The following is an 18,721-nucleotide window of genomic DNA, read 5'->3' as shown; positions in this document are numbered from 1 at the left end:
GGTGGCGGGGAGCTCACGGCGGGAGGGGCGGGGGCGCCGATTAAGCGCCGCCAGAGCGGCGGAGGCGGGAGGTGGAGATGGCGCTGACGGTGGGGAGGCGGCGGCAGGACCTGGACAACGTGAGCGCGGGCGGGGGGGCGGGCAGGCGGGCGGGAGCGGGGTCGCGGCCGCGGGGGTCCCGGCGGTCCCGGCTGGGCTACGCGTGGGCGCTGCCGGGAGAGCGCCTCGTATTCTGTGCCGTCTCTTCCTTCCGCTTCTTCTTGCTGCTTTCCGTCCTGAGCGCCCAAGGCTTTATCTGCTCCTTCCGGGGGAATCCGCTGGCCCAGGCGCTTCCCGGGTGCCCTTTCAGAAGTGAGGAGGCCGCCGGGCCTCTCGCTCTCCGCGCTGCCCTTCCCCGGCCGGGCTTGAGGTACCCCCGAGGCATTTGGGCCTGGGGTTGTTTCAAATCGAGATTATTAATCTCTGATCGAGGCTACTCCTGTAGCTCCTTCAGTTTTTCTGGGTTATTTTTTTCTCAGGCGGATCCTGTCAGCGCAGTCTCTGGTTTATGTGCTGTGCGGTGACATGGCCACGGCGTTCTTCTGTTTATTTGGGTGTTTTCCGCCGCCCCAGCTGGAAGCCTGCGCGGGCAAAGCTTGCTGGCTGCGGCTTGTTCCTGCCTGTCCTCCTCCTTCTCCTGGTGCTGGGCTGCTGCGGAGGTGGTCACATGCTGCAAGTGGATCAGGGAGCCAAGAGGCTGAAGCCTTAACCTGTGCTCATGACAACAGCAATGCCTAACAGAAGTCCGTTTTTAAGGCGTTTTGGCTTTTGGCAGCTGTGGTTTGGCTCATCTTAATTAAATGAAACCTGTGTTTGTTCTTGTTAGGATGCTTACTAGATTTTAATCTAGTAACATCTTAATGTTACATTGACTGCATGGGTTTATCATCTCCCATGCTTTAATTCCCCTCCTCCCTATGTTGTCTGTAATAATATCTACTCAAGGAGTTTGTCATCCAGTGCTTCCTAACACTAGCTGTATTTCAGGGTGCAAAGATGGATTGTAGCCAGTCTTGCAGAAAGTGACATGGTCATACGTGTTGTGATAAACCTTTGTCTGTGAAGGAGTGTCCTGATCTGTCATGGTATTGCAGAAATGGTGAGTTCATTTGTTCCCATGAGACAAAGGATATTGTCCTAAGGAGAATTGCTGTCTTTGTGGGAGATGTGAAGTGTTAACCCTGCTATTAATTCTGTGATTGTAGAATCATGGAATAGTTTGGGTTACAAGGGTCTTTAAAGTTCTAGTTCCAAACCCCCCTGCCATGGTCAGGGACACCTTCCACTAGACCAGGTTACTCTGGTAACCTGTCCAGCCTGGCCTTGAACACTTCCAGGAATGGGGCATCAATAGCTTCACAAGAGAAGTGCCATTTTTAAATATCTAGGTCTGCAATAAAATGCCATCTTACCAGGCAGGTATTTCAGCAAGGGTCACTTACAGTCAAAGGCTAGGCTAATTAAAAGGTATCAAATAGGTGAGGAAGGTCTGTTCGTGCTCCTGTGTGGTAGAGGAAGTGTGCTGTTTGTGGTTCTAAAATAAAACTGATTGTTAAATGAAATAACTCTTGATGTCTCATTCCTTTGCTGTAGGCAGCTGTCTGTAGGTGAAATAACACTGGGGGCCAATCTACATTGTCCTTGTTAACATGAACTATAAACCTAGGTCTAATCCCAAAACTTGCTTATTCCTCTCTTCTTGTGCTAGTTTAGAAGAATGCCGTGCATTGTTTGTCTTGAGGCTTATGCTGCTTCCCCCTATTGCAAAGAGAAGTTGTGGGTTTAAAAACAGTAAATAGTCTAGTGAATCCTAGCATGTCTCTAAGCTGTCAGAAGTCTGGAGTGGGATGGGGTCTGCCCTTGTCATGTTGCTCTAGGCTATGGTTGGTATCAGTCAGGAGAAGAGCAGTCAAAACTTGAGTGGAAATCTTGAGCTGCTTTATCTTTTGAAGCAAGCAAGTCATAGCTTGGGACTTAACAGAATGCTAGGAAGGAAACTTGCAGTTTTGCCGTTCATAGTTGCTGTGTATGTTCCACTTAAGATGTATTGAATGACTGTGTCCTGGCCTGGAAGGAGCAGAGGTGCATAGCACTGGAGCAAGTTCCTTTTCCAAGGTTTTTCCCTCCACTCATCTTCTACTTAGTAAAAGGTACTTCTGGAAACTTATGTAGCTAAAACGTCTGAACTTAATGTGGAGTCAAAGACCTATTACTTACACCAGCATGTCAAGTATGGGCTGCATTCTCTCTATTGTAAGCTGAGAATGCCTTGCTCAGCACTTGGTAGCATCTTCTTTCCTCTATTGAAGAAGATACTTTCCTACTGTTTCCTTCTTGCCTGAGTGCAGTTCTAACTAATGCTGAGTCATTTAGACATGTCAGTAGTGTCAGTGGCTGAATCCCTCAAAACTGTTACTGTTACACTGCAGCTTTGTTATTGCCTCCAGCTGTAGTTGGACAGGAGTAAGAATAACGAGGAGTTTTGCAGTACCTGTATAAACTATGTGAGAGACACTTTAATCATCGCTTTTCCTACTTTTTTATATAAATATGCTAGTACTTGTGGCATCTCTCAGGACTGCTCAGATACTCATAATACATTTTAAAGCCTAAAATCCCTGAAGGCCCAGGGTGATACTGGGAGGTAGGTTACTGTTGGATTCCTCAGAGATGAGAGCTTACCTAGAATTTAAGAGCTTGTCTCAAGATATTGACCTAGTGGGGTGGTTTTCCCACAAAGCTTGATTTGCTTACAGAAGATTGCTAAACCTTTGTACTTTACTTTTAGAGCTTACCTATTGATATTCTTTCCCCCCCCCCTTCTGTTCCAGGGTTCCTTGGAAATAACACAGAGTTTGGAAGATGATCCTCTACTGGATGCGCCACTCATTTCATCTCACACATTACATTCCCAACTGAGGCCAAGATTTCATGCTATCCCAGCAGTTCTCCTTGCCAATTTCCTGTTGCTAATACATGTAAGTTTAAGAAGCATGATTTCCTTAAGAAAACTTGCTATCTCTGTTCTGAATTCTACTGTTCATGTAACAGAATTCTCCAGGGGTTTGCATGTGCTGTTCTTCTAAGCCAGCGAAGTCCCATTTGCCAATGAATTTTGATAATGTGTGTGCTACTGGATGGTTGCTGCCTTCTCATTCTGATTGTTGGCGTTAACATGCTGTGACACATCTTGTTAGGTGGAGAAACACTTCAAATAGTAGTTTTTCTATGCTATTGGAAATGACTTTAAAAATAATATTACTGCTGTAGAAGGGCTATACTAGTTATAGAGGGCTAAGATAGTTTTGATGCCATATCTTCTGAGGCTGAACTTAATTTCAGAAGAAGGTATTTCTTATGGTAACTAAACAAGTAAAGTTGGACTTGCTTATGACGGGTTGCATGGTAGAGATAGAGGTGTGGATGGAGAGAGAAAGGAATCCAAATTTTACTTCCTCTTCTCACTTCTGGAGGTTAAGGGCAAAAAGCACAGATACTGAACAGTATGCAGGCCTTTGAGGCTGGTAGACAGAAGCAGAGAGATCCTTGCCTAATAGTGAGCTTATCCTTGATAAGCTGCAGAGGCTTATTGTTGCCTGTGTGTGGCAACCAGACATGAAGAAGGTAGGCTGAAGAGGTCTGATCCTAAGATCTAACTGAAATGGTACTCACGTGGTGTAAGGACTTAAAGATCACAGTTGCTTGTCTCAAACACTGCTAAGGGCACAGAAGGATTTTGCCAAGCGATAAGCACAGAATGGAGCAACAGGATGCTATTAACTCCAAGCCTGACAGAAATGAGATGTGGTTAGCACATCCTGGGTGATGCATCCAGACAAAACTTCCTACTGTGGCAAACTGTGTAAAGAAGCAACTGCTTGTACATGTGTCACTGGTCAAACAAAGATCACACTTGGTTATGGAACAGATGGCATCTGTGACTACCAAAGCCCCCCTGCCCCCTGAATATGCCTCTATGGGTACCTGGAACTTGGACTGTAACTTAAGCCACTGTGACAGGAACTTGAGATAAGATAAAGGTGGTACTATTGTCTTAGTGTTATCTCAGACCTAGGGGGAGGTTAACAAAGTTGGGGGACAAGAATGTATCATTGATAATGGACATAAAGAATGTGGAATTTATGGGCCCCAAGGAAAGCCAAATCAGTGACTGCTGAAATTGGCTTGGACTGGATAAAGGGTAATTCCTTTTAATCCCCTTTTAAAAGGGGAAGATTGTGACCACTGACCACAACCCACTGACTCAAGAGAAGAGAGACTGGACATGTGGTCTAATTAGCATTAGAAGTGAGGGAATCATTTAACAAATAGAATGTAAGAGAGCAATGAGCATTAATTCCTTTTTTGTAAAAATGTATAAATAGTAAAAATTTTTAAATTACCTTGGGAGCCTCCCACGACTGGGAAGTCCAGAGTGAAGAAGGACTGCTGCTGGATCCACGGGTGGTGACTATCTTCTATTTAATGTATCTCTCTCTCTCTCTCTCTCTCCTCCTCTCTTCTATTTCTTTCTATCTCTCTACCTCACATTTTATTGTTAGATAAAATCTATCCTATTAACTTCAACATATGGTCTCATTTTCACCTTAATTTAGGCAGAGGCATCTCTCAATAACACATAACTCTTAGGGACATGGATTAGTGGTGGACTTAATGATCTTAAAGGTCTCTTGCAAACTAAATAATTCTATGATTGTATAATGCCACCGACAATGACCTGAAGGTAAAGCCAGAAAGCGCACAGGACATGTATGTATGTGTCACTAGCTATTTTAGAGCTTCATTTCATCTCAAACAAAAAATGCAGTGCTCAGTGCTCTTCAAAACATACACTCCTGCCAGAACTTTAAAAGCATATACCAACCTCTAAGGTCTCTCTATGGGCAGCTGCATGAAGCTGTTCAATATGCCCCAGCCTTCTAATTTTGGGAGTAAGTGTTTGTAGGCCTCGTGGTAATATCAAGAAATGCCCCTCTGTCTGTCAAGTAGACTTAAGAAAGAATTCTGCTATTCTGCAGAACAGACTACCAAAATTCCCAGTGGAAACCCTGTATCTAGCCTTATTCTGTTCCCCTGCCAGACAAATTCTGGTGCCCTCAAACTCTGTAGTAAATATTTTTCTGCCTAGCCTTGGGGATTTACCATCTGCTACCATAACTGATGCAGCCAAATGTCAAGATTGTAGGAAACTCCTTCCTCTTCTGACTCCACCTCTTCCTCTCTCCTGCAAATGGTGAGAAGTGTGGGGAGGGGAAGAGGGAAAACTACTGAGGGATCTGTCAGCACACACTTTTCCAGGAAGAGTCTTGCTGCTGTTGCTGAAGCTGCTGCAATGACCACTTGGTCCTTGGAGCAGAATGGAGAATTATCCTTTTCTGTTGGTGAAATACAGCTTTATAATTGTCACCTGAAGTGGTGCTGTCTTTCTTACTCTAAAAATGGATGGGGAAAACAAGCATATTGGATTTTTTTCCCTTGTATTTCTGCAAATGTGTACAAATCTTGCGGAATGCGGAAATGCCAGCTTAGGTTCTGATGGTTAGGCCTGCTGAAGGGATGAGTGTCCTGGAGAAGTTAAGCCATTGTAGTATTAAGCAGTAGAATTGTAATGAATCTCTAAAGTAATTTGTAAGTAACTTGGAATATTTCTTCTCCACCTTCCTGTGTCAAGAAATGGAGTTAAGTAGCAAAATAGCTGCTTTGGTGCAGCTGCCTAATTAAGCACAATTCTGGAGTGTGTGGGTAGGCCATGCCAGAGTGTGGTAGGGCTGGTTTTTTGAGTGCCTTTCCTTTTGCCAAGCCTTGCTTTTCTGCAGGCTTCTGGCTCCTATCAGGAGATTGGAGAGCAATGTGAAGTGTACAGGCTAGAAATAATTTCTTTATGTTAACTCTGTCCTTCCCTAATCCCTTCTGTGTATGCACATACACAAAACTGAACTTTAAATACTACTCTTTATAAGAATAACTTTTTGTATGTAAAATTCCTTTGTGTTGAGTTGAAACACCTGATATTGGACTGCCCTAAAATGGAAGCAAAACATACTTAATAAATACCACTCTTCCAGCCAGCTACCTGTTTCCTCTTGGAAATATACGTTGCTATAGTAGGTTAGTAGCAATGCACTGCTAGGTCATTCCTGCTTGCATCAGTTTAATGTAGCCATTTTCTGTACTGAAATATATTCCTAACTCCTGGAAGGAATAGAACTAAATGTGTTACTGTTGAAAAATGGCAAACCAAACAGTAAATGGACCAAATAAAATATCTGAATTATTCTTAATTTTGTAGGAAAAGGAGGTGGTAAAACAATAGATTAAACAAACATTTTGTTGGTAAGCCTTCCTCTTAATTAACTACTTAACCTGGTTACTTAACCCGTCTCAAGGTAACTTGGTATTTAATTTACATTGGAAATGGTGGTCTTATGGATAATGTAGGACACATTCCTGTTTTATTTTGTCTGGGGTTTTTTCTTTTCCTCTCACCTTTTATCCTGTTTGTCCTCTATAATGTCTCTTTTAGGTATTGATGATTGTGTGAAAATTATTTCCCCTTCTTCCTCCCTCCCCAGTTACCTAACTCTGGCCACAATCAGAGGGAGCTAAGGGCAGTTTGTATCAAAAGTAATTTAGTGGTTTTGAAAAGTTAATTTCCATGAAGAGTGTTGCTTGAAAAAGTACAAAAATACGAAAAATAAGTTCAAGAGGGTGGAAAGGTCTACAGCTTCCTCATGAGGGGAAGAGGAGGAGTGCTGTTCTCTTCTCTGTGATGACCCATGACAGGACCTGAGGGAATGGCCTGAAGTTGTGTCAGAGGAGGTTTGGGTTGGATGTTAAAAAGATGTGGTTCAGTCACAGGGTGGTTGGACACTGGAACAGAGGCTCCCCGGGGAAATGGTCACAGCACATGGTGTGACTCCTGGGGATGGTCCCTGTGCAGGGCTAAGGGTTGGACTCTGTAATTCTTGTGGGTTCCTTCCAACTCAGCATATTCTATGATCTGTGAAAGGGACTGGTGGGATCTTAGATATTCATAGAATTAAGTATGGAAATGAAGGTAGCAAATGAAAATCAGATATTTTGCTCTATCTTCGATTCTGATGTGCTGTTTTTGTCAGTTATGAGATGCAGAGCATCTGATACTTTTTTAAGCCAAGTATATTAGAGGTGTTAGACTTTTTCAGACTTGAGGGGTTTTTTATTTTTTGTCCCTGGAAGCTCTCAATTTACTTCTGTAATGGTGGGAGTTGCTTTTGTTTACAGTTCTGTTTTAAAAATATTCCTGTTCTGTAGAGTGAACCAGGATGAGAAAGTATAATATTTTCTTGTTCGCTGAATGAACACAGTAGGGAAAACATTTTTTATTATAAAAATATCTCTAAATATCAAAACCCCATGTGTATACATATACCACAGGTAATGCACATCCAAAACTTTGCTTCTAGTTGGCAAAAAGGTTGCTCATGCTCACTGCTGATGCTGAAAATTTCTAGAGAAGTCTAGAAGACACGGAAAGTTATGGCATAATGGCACTAGTCTGAAAGGATAAGTATATATACAATCTGACTGTCAATCTGTCTGGTCATTCTGACATAAGTAAAAAAGGAAAATGAAAATATCTGATGGCAAATATACTAAAGAATGATTACCTCCTGACAAAGGTGCCTACCTGGTGTTAATAATTCAGTTTTTAAGTTACTATGAGGATTCACTTGTCTAATGTCATAACCTGGAGATGGTCTTCAATGACTGTAGTAAAGGGTTGATTTTCACTTAGCTACTGTCAATTTAAAGAAACACAGACTATACCAATAAGACAGGAGGCTGTCTCGCAGAGCAGCATCAAGTGTAAATGATTGAGTCTAAAAAGATGTGATTTTTTCTTCTGAAGAGTATAAATCAAGTACCCCTTAAAGTAAGAAGACATAGTAAAGAGGGTCCAGAAACTAAATAAGTTCACTATGAAGGAAAGACTTGGAGAACAGTGAAATTCCAGGAAGACTGATGATTATCATCTCTGTTCTGCTGGACACTGGCTTTTCAGTCTGCACTAGGTTCCCAGAGTGACATATAGTGGTTGTAGAAGTGTCTAGTGTTTTATATGTTATCTCTAATAAAATCAATTTAGAAAGTAATGCATAATGAATAAACTACATAATCCTGCTTTTTTTTTACATGTATGTAGCTAAGTGTTGACTTTTATCTCTCTTCCTTTCTCTTCCAGGTTGCTTTTGTTGTTCTAGCATTTTTAGCAGCTATGTTTTGTTCTTACCCCAATCCAAATCAAGATAAGTGCCCTGGAAACTACACTCACCCACTTAAAGTGCAGACTGTCATAATAATTGCAAAAGTAATTCTGTGGATTCTGCATGTGTTTTTTGAACGCTATGTCCAGCACCACCATAGTCAAGTCAGAAGAAGAGGTTACTTTGCAATATACCGATCAACAAAGCATCTGAAAAGGCTTCCACTGCTCATACACTCCACAGGTGAAGTTGTTTTTTGTTCTAAAGCTCTAAACTGTGAAGCAGTAAAAGACTGAACAGTTAATATATGATTGTATATTATGTATTATGAACTTCTAAAAACCTGCCTACGAGCACTTACGAACCTCCTTGACTGAGCTTTCTGGCCTGCCAGATGCATGTTGTAAAGAACTCTTTGTAGTGGAAAAATGCTTAGGAGTGTGAGGTTGAGTAAAACCTTTAGTCATTAGCATTTAGTCTTCAGCTGTAAAATATTCAGGTCTGTTTGACTGCTAGTGATCTTGATTTGCATATTCATTTGTCTATTTGGATATGTGGTAAGGCTGCTAGTCCTTCCAGGAAGTATGCTGCTCTTCTCTTTTCACACTCAGCAGTTCACATAGAAACAGATGAATTCCTGTTGCTCAACAGCTGTCTGAAATCAGTAGAATAAGCAATTTTCTCATCTTGAGTAGGGCTATGTGTGACATGCAGCTCTATTTCTGACTGCCTTTCTATGGACAAAAGGTGGTGTATGGGAGTGATTTAACTCTAAGTTACATCACTGGCCAGTGGAGCTGAAAAGTATTGGTGCAAGTAGCTGGTGTAACCTTTCTAGAAGCTGGTTGAACAAATATAAAATCCATCTAACTTGAGGGGTTTATTCACATAAATAGCAGTGGAAAAGGGACCAGTAATGGCTTTTACAGTATTTTTGCCACTTAAAGTCTCACCTCCCTTCTGTAAAGCTTCTGAATAACTGGAGTAGACTTTTTGCACCAGAATTGATAAGTCAAATGGTCCTGCTCTATATAAAAACCTAGCTTTTTTTTCCACACAGTCACTAAAAGAGCTAGTCAGCTTGATGAATGTGCAAAACTTCAGGCTCTGACCACTAGAGAGAGCTCTGAAGATGAAGAATTGTTTGAAGTGCAGAGACAAAATCAGGCTACAGCAGGCTTAATGATGTAAAAGACTGTTTCCACCTATTGCAGTGTAATTCAGAATACTTAGCCCTGTTTCAGATGGAGCTCACTTCTCCCCTACTAGACAAACTCTGGGCATGTGTGAATGTTCAGGTGCAATCAGGTGTGTGCTGTAGAATTTTGGTAGAGATCATCTGTATTTCAGAAAGTAGATAGCTCCATTACCGCAAGCGTCCTGTGTGATAATCACTGCCGATACCACTTCCATCCTGGCAGTTCAGTTGCCTGACACAGTATGAAAGAGAACTGCACTGTTCCCTAGCCACATTAATGGTCTTGATAAATTTAGTTCCTTATCCAGACACTGGTTATAGCATTTCTACAGGAAAAGGACATTCCAAACTCAGTATCAGAAAAGAGGGTGTGTAAAGAATTAAAAATGCTTTTTAGGTCTGTAACTCTATTTGTTCTCCTTGACTAACTGTGCTCATTTCAATTAAACTTTCAGTAACTTGCAAGTATTAAAATAATAGCTAGACAAGTGGAAGCCTGTGCAAGTGAGGAAGGTATTTAGTTTTTGTTTTGCTCTGTTAGCCTCACTAATATGACCTCTTAGAAATTGAAAGAATAAGATGGATAGCAGCAACAAAGCTAGAAACTGTTTAAGCCCATATATGTATGTTAAGTATTTCTAGTGTTTCTTGCACTCATTTTTTTAAGCCAGAAAAATCTATAAGAAAACTTATAATTCTCTACCATTACAGTGAAATGCTGAAATAAAACCTCATTTTGCTGTCAGCAGTTGTAGGCTTGCATCACCTGTGTTAAGGAAATTAACTAAAAGGGCAAGTATGATATGAAATGAAAAAGCATTACTGAAAGATTGCAGCCTAATGCAGATACTGGGGATGAGAAAGTACTAAGTTACTTTCAACAGCTGATGAAATTGTTACACCTGTAAAATATAACCTTTGCTTTCTAGGTAATACAGCCCTGCTCTTGATTCTGTCAGTGCAGCATTCCTTTCCTGATCACAGTAAAGTGTACCTGTATCTTATCCTGGGAGTCCTGGGCCTGGAGCTGATTAGCTCCCTCACATGCTTAGTGATTTACACAGGTGAGAGAGGCAAGTTTTGCTTTCTTGAGACTTATTATTATAGCTGATATTCAAGTGTTATGTTTGCCCTCACAGTAGTTCACTTGGGGTACCCCAAGACATTTAACTGCCATTATAAATAACAGAATGATTGTGTGCTTGTAGAAGAACTAAGACAAATTCAAAACAAATAGGAAGGTTGTCAGGCTTGATTTGGTTCCAAGTGCTGCTAAATGAAAGCTCCATGTTATCTCAGAGCTGTTAATCCAGCAAAGTGGCAATGAATGGCTTATTGTTTCAAAAACTGTCCTGTGAACAGGTTTGTCTGTTTATCAGTGTTTCTCATATGCATGCACCACAAGCTATGAAGGAGTAAGAGCTAGCTGGATTTGTCAGAACTGCTTCTGTGATTTCCATATGGGACTTGCGTACCTGGTAGTGTGATTATGCCTTATCCAGCCTTTTTGTCTTTCCCTGGTCCCATCCCAAAGGCTTCAGTTCCTCTTTGTCACTAAAATGGAGGATTCTTTGAAATGAGTGTTTATAAAACATGGCTATTGAAAGCTGTGATTTATATTAAAATAAGATACTGGTTCATAAAACTGAGACTTTGCTTTGTGCTACCACTGTAAGTTACACCAAACCTAAAGCAGATAACCTTACAAATCAACAAAGACTCGATTAACCTCTTTCCATTAAACCATTGCAGAACTACCTAAAATGTTGGTAAATAAGTGCTTGAAAGAAAATTTTGGTATGTATGTGGTAATGTAATAGCACACAGAGAAATACTGCCGAGGAGCTTGCTCACCTAGGAAATAAAATCTATTCTTGACTCCCTTGCAACAGCATCAAAAATGGACCAAGAAATTTGCTCCCAGCTCTAAACTACGTCCTCCTCTTACAACTATGCAGAGGGCCTGAATGCTGTAGGCTTGTCATGCTTTCCCCTGAATGAGCCAGCTGGCTCAAGTAGACTAACTGTCCTCTGGAGGAATAAAGGCAAGGATGAGGGAACACAAACATGGCAGTCCTAGGAAACTATTCCAGGAATGCTGGAGATCATCCCTTCTTTGCATATGCATACTTACTTTCCTGGGAAACTCAGGAAATAAGAGATAAAATGGTGAAACTTTAATAGAACGTCAGGAATTCCAGTGAAATGCTATTTCTAGCCCTGAGGCCTCCTGGAGCTCAAAGAGCTACATTGTGTTCTTACCTTGGCTGAAAAGGATAAGAAAGTGCTAGAAAATTGACCTTCATAGTGGTAAGATCTGAGCCTGGACTTCTGTAAGAACTCTCAAACTATCTGCTTATTTGTCACCAAAAGGGTCTTGTTTCCTAATTTGTACTCTACCAGTTCCTGTGATCATCAGATTCATTAACCAATGTATACAAGGATGTTGTTGGGTGCAATGTTTTGCTTTCTAGCTGAAGGAGGCTTGAAGAAGGGTTCAGTGAATCCTGGAACCAAGGGAGAGAAGGGACAGAGCTGCATTGCTAGGAAGAAGTAAGGCAATGTCTTTTAGTAACAGCTGCCTTATCTCCTGAGCAGCCCCATAGTCTGATTCACTCTCTGAAACTTGGTGTACAAAGCTAGGGTTAATTTTTATGTAACTTAACACTTTCCTCAAGGTGAGGAAGACCTCCAGTCACCCTAGATTGCCTTTTCCATTGGGTAGTATACCTTGTTTTCCGTTTTCCATCCCAAAGCTTGAGCTAAGCTAAGAGACTGCTTGCACGTCTGTCTTGTGTATAGTGCTGGTTTTTAAGGTTTTTCAATGTTTTAATATAAAAATAAAGCTGTATTGGAGCAAAACAAATGTATGGCCAATTTTTAAAATACCGTGAGAATCTGTAGTAATAGTGACATTCACATGGGTTTTCCTCTCGCAAACAGAGTATGTGACTGGGTGGAAGCATGAAGCTTCTTTAGTAGGACAGTTTTTTTAAGGGCAGCCCTCTGGTTAGGCTTGGGATTCCCCTCTTCAAGGGAAGCACTTAGCAGATACTACTTACTGTTAAGATAGTATCAGCTATTGTAGCTGAGCAACAAGGGGAAAATTAACACTAAAAATAACTATTTTTTGTGTTAGTATGTTACTGCTAAATATTGGAGAGAAGGTAGCACCAGTTCATACAGTGTTTCTTCACAGTGAAATAGTTATTTCTTAACTATGAGACATAAATGCTTGTCTGCAGAAGTTTCACATACCTGACTATCTTTTAAATGTTACTGTCTAAAAAATCAGGAATACCTGACTGTAATTCTAGACATTTTCTCTTGCATTTTGGAGCTATTTTAGGAATTGTATGATACCCAGTGTCCTGTGTAGTACTACTGCCTTTCTTAAGAGGCATCTCCATGCAGCAGTGTGTGTGTGTATAGAGCTGTAGGATGCAGAGGCAGGGACTCAGAAATTTACAAGGAATTGCTGTGATTGACCTATAACAGGCTTGACATATATAAATTGCTCAAGTGAGGTAAAAGTGCACAGAATGAAGTATGATACAGAAAGCTCTAAATGTCAGCTTACTATTCTAAGTTTTTTACTGCTAGGATAGGGAGTCAAGCTTTAAAAGATTTTCTAAATTTATGTATTTAATTACTTTCTCACATACTTCTAATATCACTTGAATAAAAGACTAACATTCCCACAAACAACACATGTTAAGAATTCCACATCCATTCCTTTGTGGTTTTATTTGTAGAGAAATACCATCATAGAAATAACTAACCTTTGAGCCTAACTTGTAGTTAACCTCTGGAGGGTCTTAGCATTGTTTTAGCAGGGTGGCCTGTAATAAACCCCTCATGGTACTGATTTGTAAGGACAGTCCTCCTCTGCTGCAGTGGTGTGGATTTCTCCCAGAGCTGGACTGTAATGTTTTTAGTGGCATTAGAGTATTGCTTCAAAAGCAGCCCTAATTGCAGAGTCCTGAAAGCATGCTTTGGATATTTTGATATTTTCTCTGAATCAGGATCTGATATTGAATGACTTTAAATATTTTCAGCTTCCTTTCCAAAATCATGCAGAGGATGCCTACAACTCTTCCCAGCTCTCCCCATCCCACATCTGTTAAATTTAGTCTTAAACTCTATTCGCAGGTGCCCAGGAATGACTTCTGGTTTTGATAGCCAGCACTGCAAGGTTCTCAATGTGAAGCTGCTCACAGAGCTACTCTGATTTGAATACTTAGTGGCTTTTTGTTGCAAGTCTGCCCTAGTCTGAGCAGACAGACAAGCTGCTACTTCTTTGCAGGTAGTCTAGTTAAACTAGTACTTATTGAAGAGCTTAAGACAGAAGTTCTGACCTAGGTATTAGTAACAAAACTTCTGACAACTTTTTTTATGACATGTTGTTTAATTGATGGCCTGAATTTGGAGACTGAATCTCAGTACCTTCTAAAAGGTAACAAAGGTTTCACTCTCTCTCTTAGGTGACAGGTTAAACTTTGCAGATGTTAAGCAGTATGTTCAAACTTCTCCATTCAAGTCTTCACGGTGATCTTTTAAGCAGCAGGACTGAGGGGAATTAAAAATAAACCAAAGCAACAAATAAACCAACTCAGCAAATTATCACTTACTTGTAATTGAAGCCATTCCAGAAATGAGTAGAAATAGATTCTGCTTTTGCTTTCCCTCTTCCCCATTCCTCAGATTCCTTTATTGTCTTTCCATCTCCTATCCTAAGGTAATCTTAGAATCATCTGTTACAGATTTTTATAACTTAGAATCTGGTGATAAAGATTTTTTTCTGGTTGCTTTCCAACTAATTTATAAAGCTTTGTTGCAGTGAAAATAAGCAACTTCAATCGTGCCAAGCCAAGACCTGACATAATTGAAGAAGAAAAGATGTATGCCTACTCTAGTCATGTTACCTCAGAAATTGGATTTAGGTAAGATTTTCTGTGTTAACTTTGTGCTGTGTTCAGACATGGTATATAGGTAACACTAATGTAATTGCATTACTGCACGTAGACTTATGTAGAATCTTAAATCTCTCAACTAAGCTAGAGATGGGAATAACAGTTGTGAAGGAAACTGTATGCTTAAGGCTGCCATTTTAGATGCACAGATGAGATACAGCACAGTCTTGTACCTTCTACATAGTAATGTCAATTTACTGTGATACAGAAATCCTCAAACATACAGATGGAGGTGATTTGACTATTTATGGCTGGCTGCATGAATCTTTAATATAAATAACTGTGCTTAATCTGGTTTAGTTAATTTTATATGGGAGTTTGGGGAAAGATACTGGTGTCTTACACTGTTTAACTTTAAAAGTATGCCTGCAGAAGCCTAGCTGCTTCAACTAGTTTTTTCAGGGAAGGAAATATATTGTGGTCAATTAGTAGACAAAGAAAACTTTGCAGCTCTGTTCTGTGCCAGCAGTTGGACATGAGATTCTAGCAATGGATTTGGAATATGTTTTGAGTTTGGGAAGGAACTTTAAAGGTGCAGAGGGCACTTAAGGGGTAAAGAAGGTCTCAGTGAGACGGAGAAGCTGTCCAACAGTAACTGAAGCTATCCCAAGCACTGAGACTTATTTTTTGATTGTCCTTTATGCACCTTCCGACTGCTTGAACATCTTCCAGTTGATGAAATCAGTCTGGTGTGATTTAAAAACGAGTAATTGAAACTAACATCAGCTTCCATATAAGAATTTAATGAGGAATTTTCTAATATGCTATGACTTGCTTTATATGTTGTGCCTTGGTGAAATGTTGAAAGTGCAGAAATGACTAATACTTTGGCATTTCCCCTGGTGTCACAAATGCAGCATGCACGTGCTTTTATGGAACTTGGAAGTAGGTGTCCAGGATACAGGAAGGATTTAGGGTTGTCTTGAATTTTGAAACCATGTCTGACTTCCATTTTGATATAAACACCATAGTGATTGCATGGTGGACCTCATTCCTTTCTCATTCAGCTTCTCCCCTGAGAAATTCTCAAATGCCCAGGGAATGAGTCTGCAACAATGACCAGCTGAGGAAAAGACTCCGATTATTTTTGATTAAGGAGTGCAAACTTCCTGTGAGAACTGATTGAAAAAATGTTATTTTAATTTAGCTCTATACAACTGTGACTCTCTTTCCCTTGAGAGTTAAGGTCTATTGAAAAGTGAATCCTGTCAGCCCTTCAGTTGACCTTGTTAGAAGAATGTTTTTTGAATATCATGACCTCTGCAACCTGAGTTACTACCAAGACATCTTCAGGAGCTTTAAGTTGGGAGTGCATATTACTGGTTAAAGTTGCAAGCTTTCTGTTTACAAAACTTGTGTTCTTTATTTTTTCCAGTTTAACTAAAGTAAGTTTTTAACGGGACCTAAGCTTTTTTCCATTTTAGGTATCTTCTTTAGCACTTTCTAAGAACTATGAAAATGGCAGTGTTCCTCCACAAACATGCTGCAAGGCTGAGGAGCAACTTTTTAAGCTCTAAGATGCTCATAAGTGTACTAAGAAGGCAGATTCCCAAGTCAGCTAGGAAGAAATTATGTGTAAGGAAAGAGTGCAATACACTCAGGCATTGATACTTCATCTTGCTGTATTCTTAAAAATTCCTAATTAGGTTTGATTTGATTAAAAATTCTGTATTTTTATAGACTTTTTTTCTCATTTAACTTGGCTTTATTTAAATGTTGCAATGTTACTATCCAAGTTAAAATGAGGGATATTTGAAAACTGGATATATTTTAAGGAGGAGGGTAGCAGTGCATAAAGTTGTAGATCTGAAGTAGCACAACTTTTGGTACTGATGCTCTTTAGGTAGGGGACAGATATCACTGTATATAGTAGCATATCATGTATGCTACTCTAGGTTACTCAAGAGAGTTCTGTCTTAAACAGCTTATGATCCCTCACAACTGAACAACAATACTATGCCTGCTCAAAATAAGCATCTTAATGTATGTTTAAAAGGTTCTATGGTTCTTAGGATAATTCCAGCATGTTGACTGTCTTAGTTTCTTAAACAGTAAGAATCCTCACTCTGTAACTGTCTACCAGGAAATATGGAACTTGATTATGTATACATGGCATGAAGTTTAGCCAAACTTTCTCTTCCTGCCTTCTCATAAAGGTGTTGTAGATTGCCTCTCCCCTCAAAAGTTAGTTGAGCTTGGCATAAGTAAAACTGAGGGAAATGACTTGTTTAAGTAGTGTTTATTAGCTCTGACATTTCAGGTGTTAGAAAGCTGCTGTCACTCACTGAAACCCATATTCACTTTTGTAACTTCAAGGGAAAATTCAAGTTTAGAAGAGATAGTTGAGAAGCAAGGAGATGTAATAGAGTATCTTCAGCGACACAATGCACTGCTCAGCAAGAGACTGTTGGCACTAACATCTCAGCAAATCAAAACTTAACAGCATTTGGAAAACTGCTGCTGGAGCTCTGGAGGGAACGTGAGGTAATGTAATATCCAGACTGATTTTTACAGATGACTCTTCTTCAATCGTCTTTCACATTTTGAAATAGAAGTTCAGCTGGAAGGATAAGCTCTGCATACACTATAAACCTGTTACAACTGGACACTCTCTTCAAATAATCAGTTCTGGGAAAAAAGTTCTGCAGCTTCAACAATTTTTAATTCCTCATATGTTAAAGTTGGACCTGAGTTAACGGTTTAACTTTGCTCAGTTGTTTCTATTATTTTGTACTGCTGTAATCTTTAAGCTTCAAGCTACCGAAGTATTTTACATTTCTAGAACACAAATCTGTTCTCTAGAAAAATCTGACTTTGCAAGGGATGTCTTTTCAGTTTCTATTGCTGAAGCTGGGACTAGATGTATTATGTCACTGATTCCCATTACTTCCAGTGATAGAGGTGGTGTACTTCACTAATCTGATACAGATACTTCTTTTCTAGATCAGTCTCCTTTTCTCCTTTGTCAAGAAAGTGGGGAAAATTGGTGTCCCATTTAGGATTTAAAAAAAGTAGTGGGTGTCCTAAAATTGCAAATCTCACACATAAGTGTGTGGTACAAAACAATGTCATGATAATTAATTTGAGCAGTTGTTCAGAATTCTGGCTTTAAAACTCTGAGATCTTCAGGGCTCATGCCTTTCCCATTACTAGGAATTTGTGTCAGCTAATAACAAGATTCCTTCTCTGCTGACTGAACTAACTTAATACAAAAATACTTGATAGTAAGCTTTTTCATTGACTTAGCAACTAATTTATGGTGAATGGGTTTAACAATTCTGTCAAAGATGCCCAAGTTAACGCATACTTGCTCTTTACTTTGGCTCCTCAAAAAAACAGCATCTCGATACAAAAGCTAAAATGGTGTATGTGGGGAAGTGAAAAGCAACAGAAGGCAGGTCTTTCAGAACTTGAAGAAACAAAAATTTTTGTTTTTAATTTATGGTGAATAAAGGCTGGTGAAAGAAACCTCTTGTTTTGGGTACTACTTTGTCTACCAGTGTAGACCAAAAATTATTTTAGAAGCCAATACCTCTGTGGGAATAGGGTAATCACTAATCAAAAATGGGAAGAAGACTGTCATGAGGAGTGGTCTTACAGTCAAATATAGGAAAAGAAAATTAATTCATCCTACTTTAGTCTTGGGGTACAACTTCAGAAATACCTGAACTGTGTAGTATGCAACAATTATTGGTGTTGTCTCATTCAAAGGAAAACAGTAAATAGTGGAGGTTTTGCTGCTATCCAATACTAGACTGTTCTCCTTAACTGTTGTTTCTTGAAAATGCAGCCAAGTTTTTATAGTATACATGTAAGGAATAAAAATGTTTGGTTTTAGAACTCAGGTTTTGATGTGATTGTGTTTATCAATTTATATCATTTCTATGAAAAGCAGTAAAATGTGACTGTGAAGTTCATGCACAATAAATGCAACCAATCAAGAGTGTGATTTCTGTCATTTCTAAGCTCATGTAAATCCAGTTCCAACAGGCAATCTGTGCAGGTTTTTTCTATTACAGTGAAGTTCTCACAGCAGTGTTGGCATTTAAAACTAGCAAAACTAGCCAAACAAAGATAGCTGTGCATTTGTTTCGAAGCTTTGCATTTAGTTTTATTTTCTGTCCTGGGTAATGCTTTTTTCTATCATGCCTCAGATTTTCCCTGCTAACTAGTGTTTCTCTCCAACACAGAGAAATAGGCTACACAGTGTAGCATAACAACTTACTGTATTTTGAGGTAATTTC

The 18,721-nt window shown here is 39.8% G+C and overlaps 1 protein-coding gene across 5 annotated transcripts; it reads left to right on the top strand.

Annotated features, from left to right (window-relative positions):
* Positions 1–18: 18 nt before the first annotated feature.
* On the top strand, positions 19–18,426 carry TMEM192 (transmembrane protein 192). 5 transcript variants are annotated; one of them, XM_064652412.1, is made up of 7 exons: positions 31–119; positions 1,027–1,138; positions 2,871–3,017; positions 8,285–8,549; positions 10,434–10,568; positions 14,345–14,447; positions 16,794–18,426. In XM_064652412.1, exons 2-7 carry the CDS (start codon positions 1,136–1,138, stop codon positions 16,915–16,917), a joined length of 777 nt encoding a protein of 258 aa, XP_064508482.1. In that variant the 5' UTR covers positions 31–119; positions 1,027–1,135; the 3' UTR covers positions 16,918–18,426. The 5 variants fall into 5 exon arrangements, with proteins under 5 accessions (XP_064508478.1, XP_064508479.1, XP_064508482.1 ...); XM_064652410.1 differs by having other exon boundaries at positions 37–119; positions 10,434–10,577; XM_064652411.1 differs by lacking the exon at positions 31–119 and adding an exon at positions 394–409 and having other exon boundaries at positions 10,434–10,577.
* The last annotated feature ends 295 nt before the right edge of the window (positions 18,427–18,721 follow it).

Source organism: Pseudopipra pipra, chromosome 4, assembly GCF_036250125.1.
Source record: "Pseudopipra pipra isolate bDixPip1 chromosome 4, bDixPip1.hap1, whole genome shotgun sequence".
Classification (NCBI taxonomy): Eukaryota; Metazoa; Chordata; class Aves; order Passeriformes; family Pipridae; genus Pseudopipra; species Pseudopipra pipra.
Note: the sequence above shows the minus strand (reverse complement) of the source record. Positions and strands in the feature narration are given on the sequence as shown.

Coding starts and splice junctions, on each gene's coding strand:
- TMEM192 (XM_064652408.1), top strand. CDS start 78: ATGGCGCTGACGGTGGGGAGGCGGCGGCAGGACCTGGACAAC. Junction 8,550..10,433: donor ACTGCTCATACACTCCACAG/GTGAAGTTGTTT, acceptor TTTGCTTTCTAG/GTAATACAGCCCTGCTCTTG. Junction 14,448..16,793: donor ACCTCAGAAATTGGATTTAG/GTAAGATTTTCT, acceptor TGTAACTTCAAG/GGAAAATTCAAGTTTAGAAG.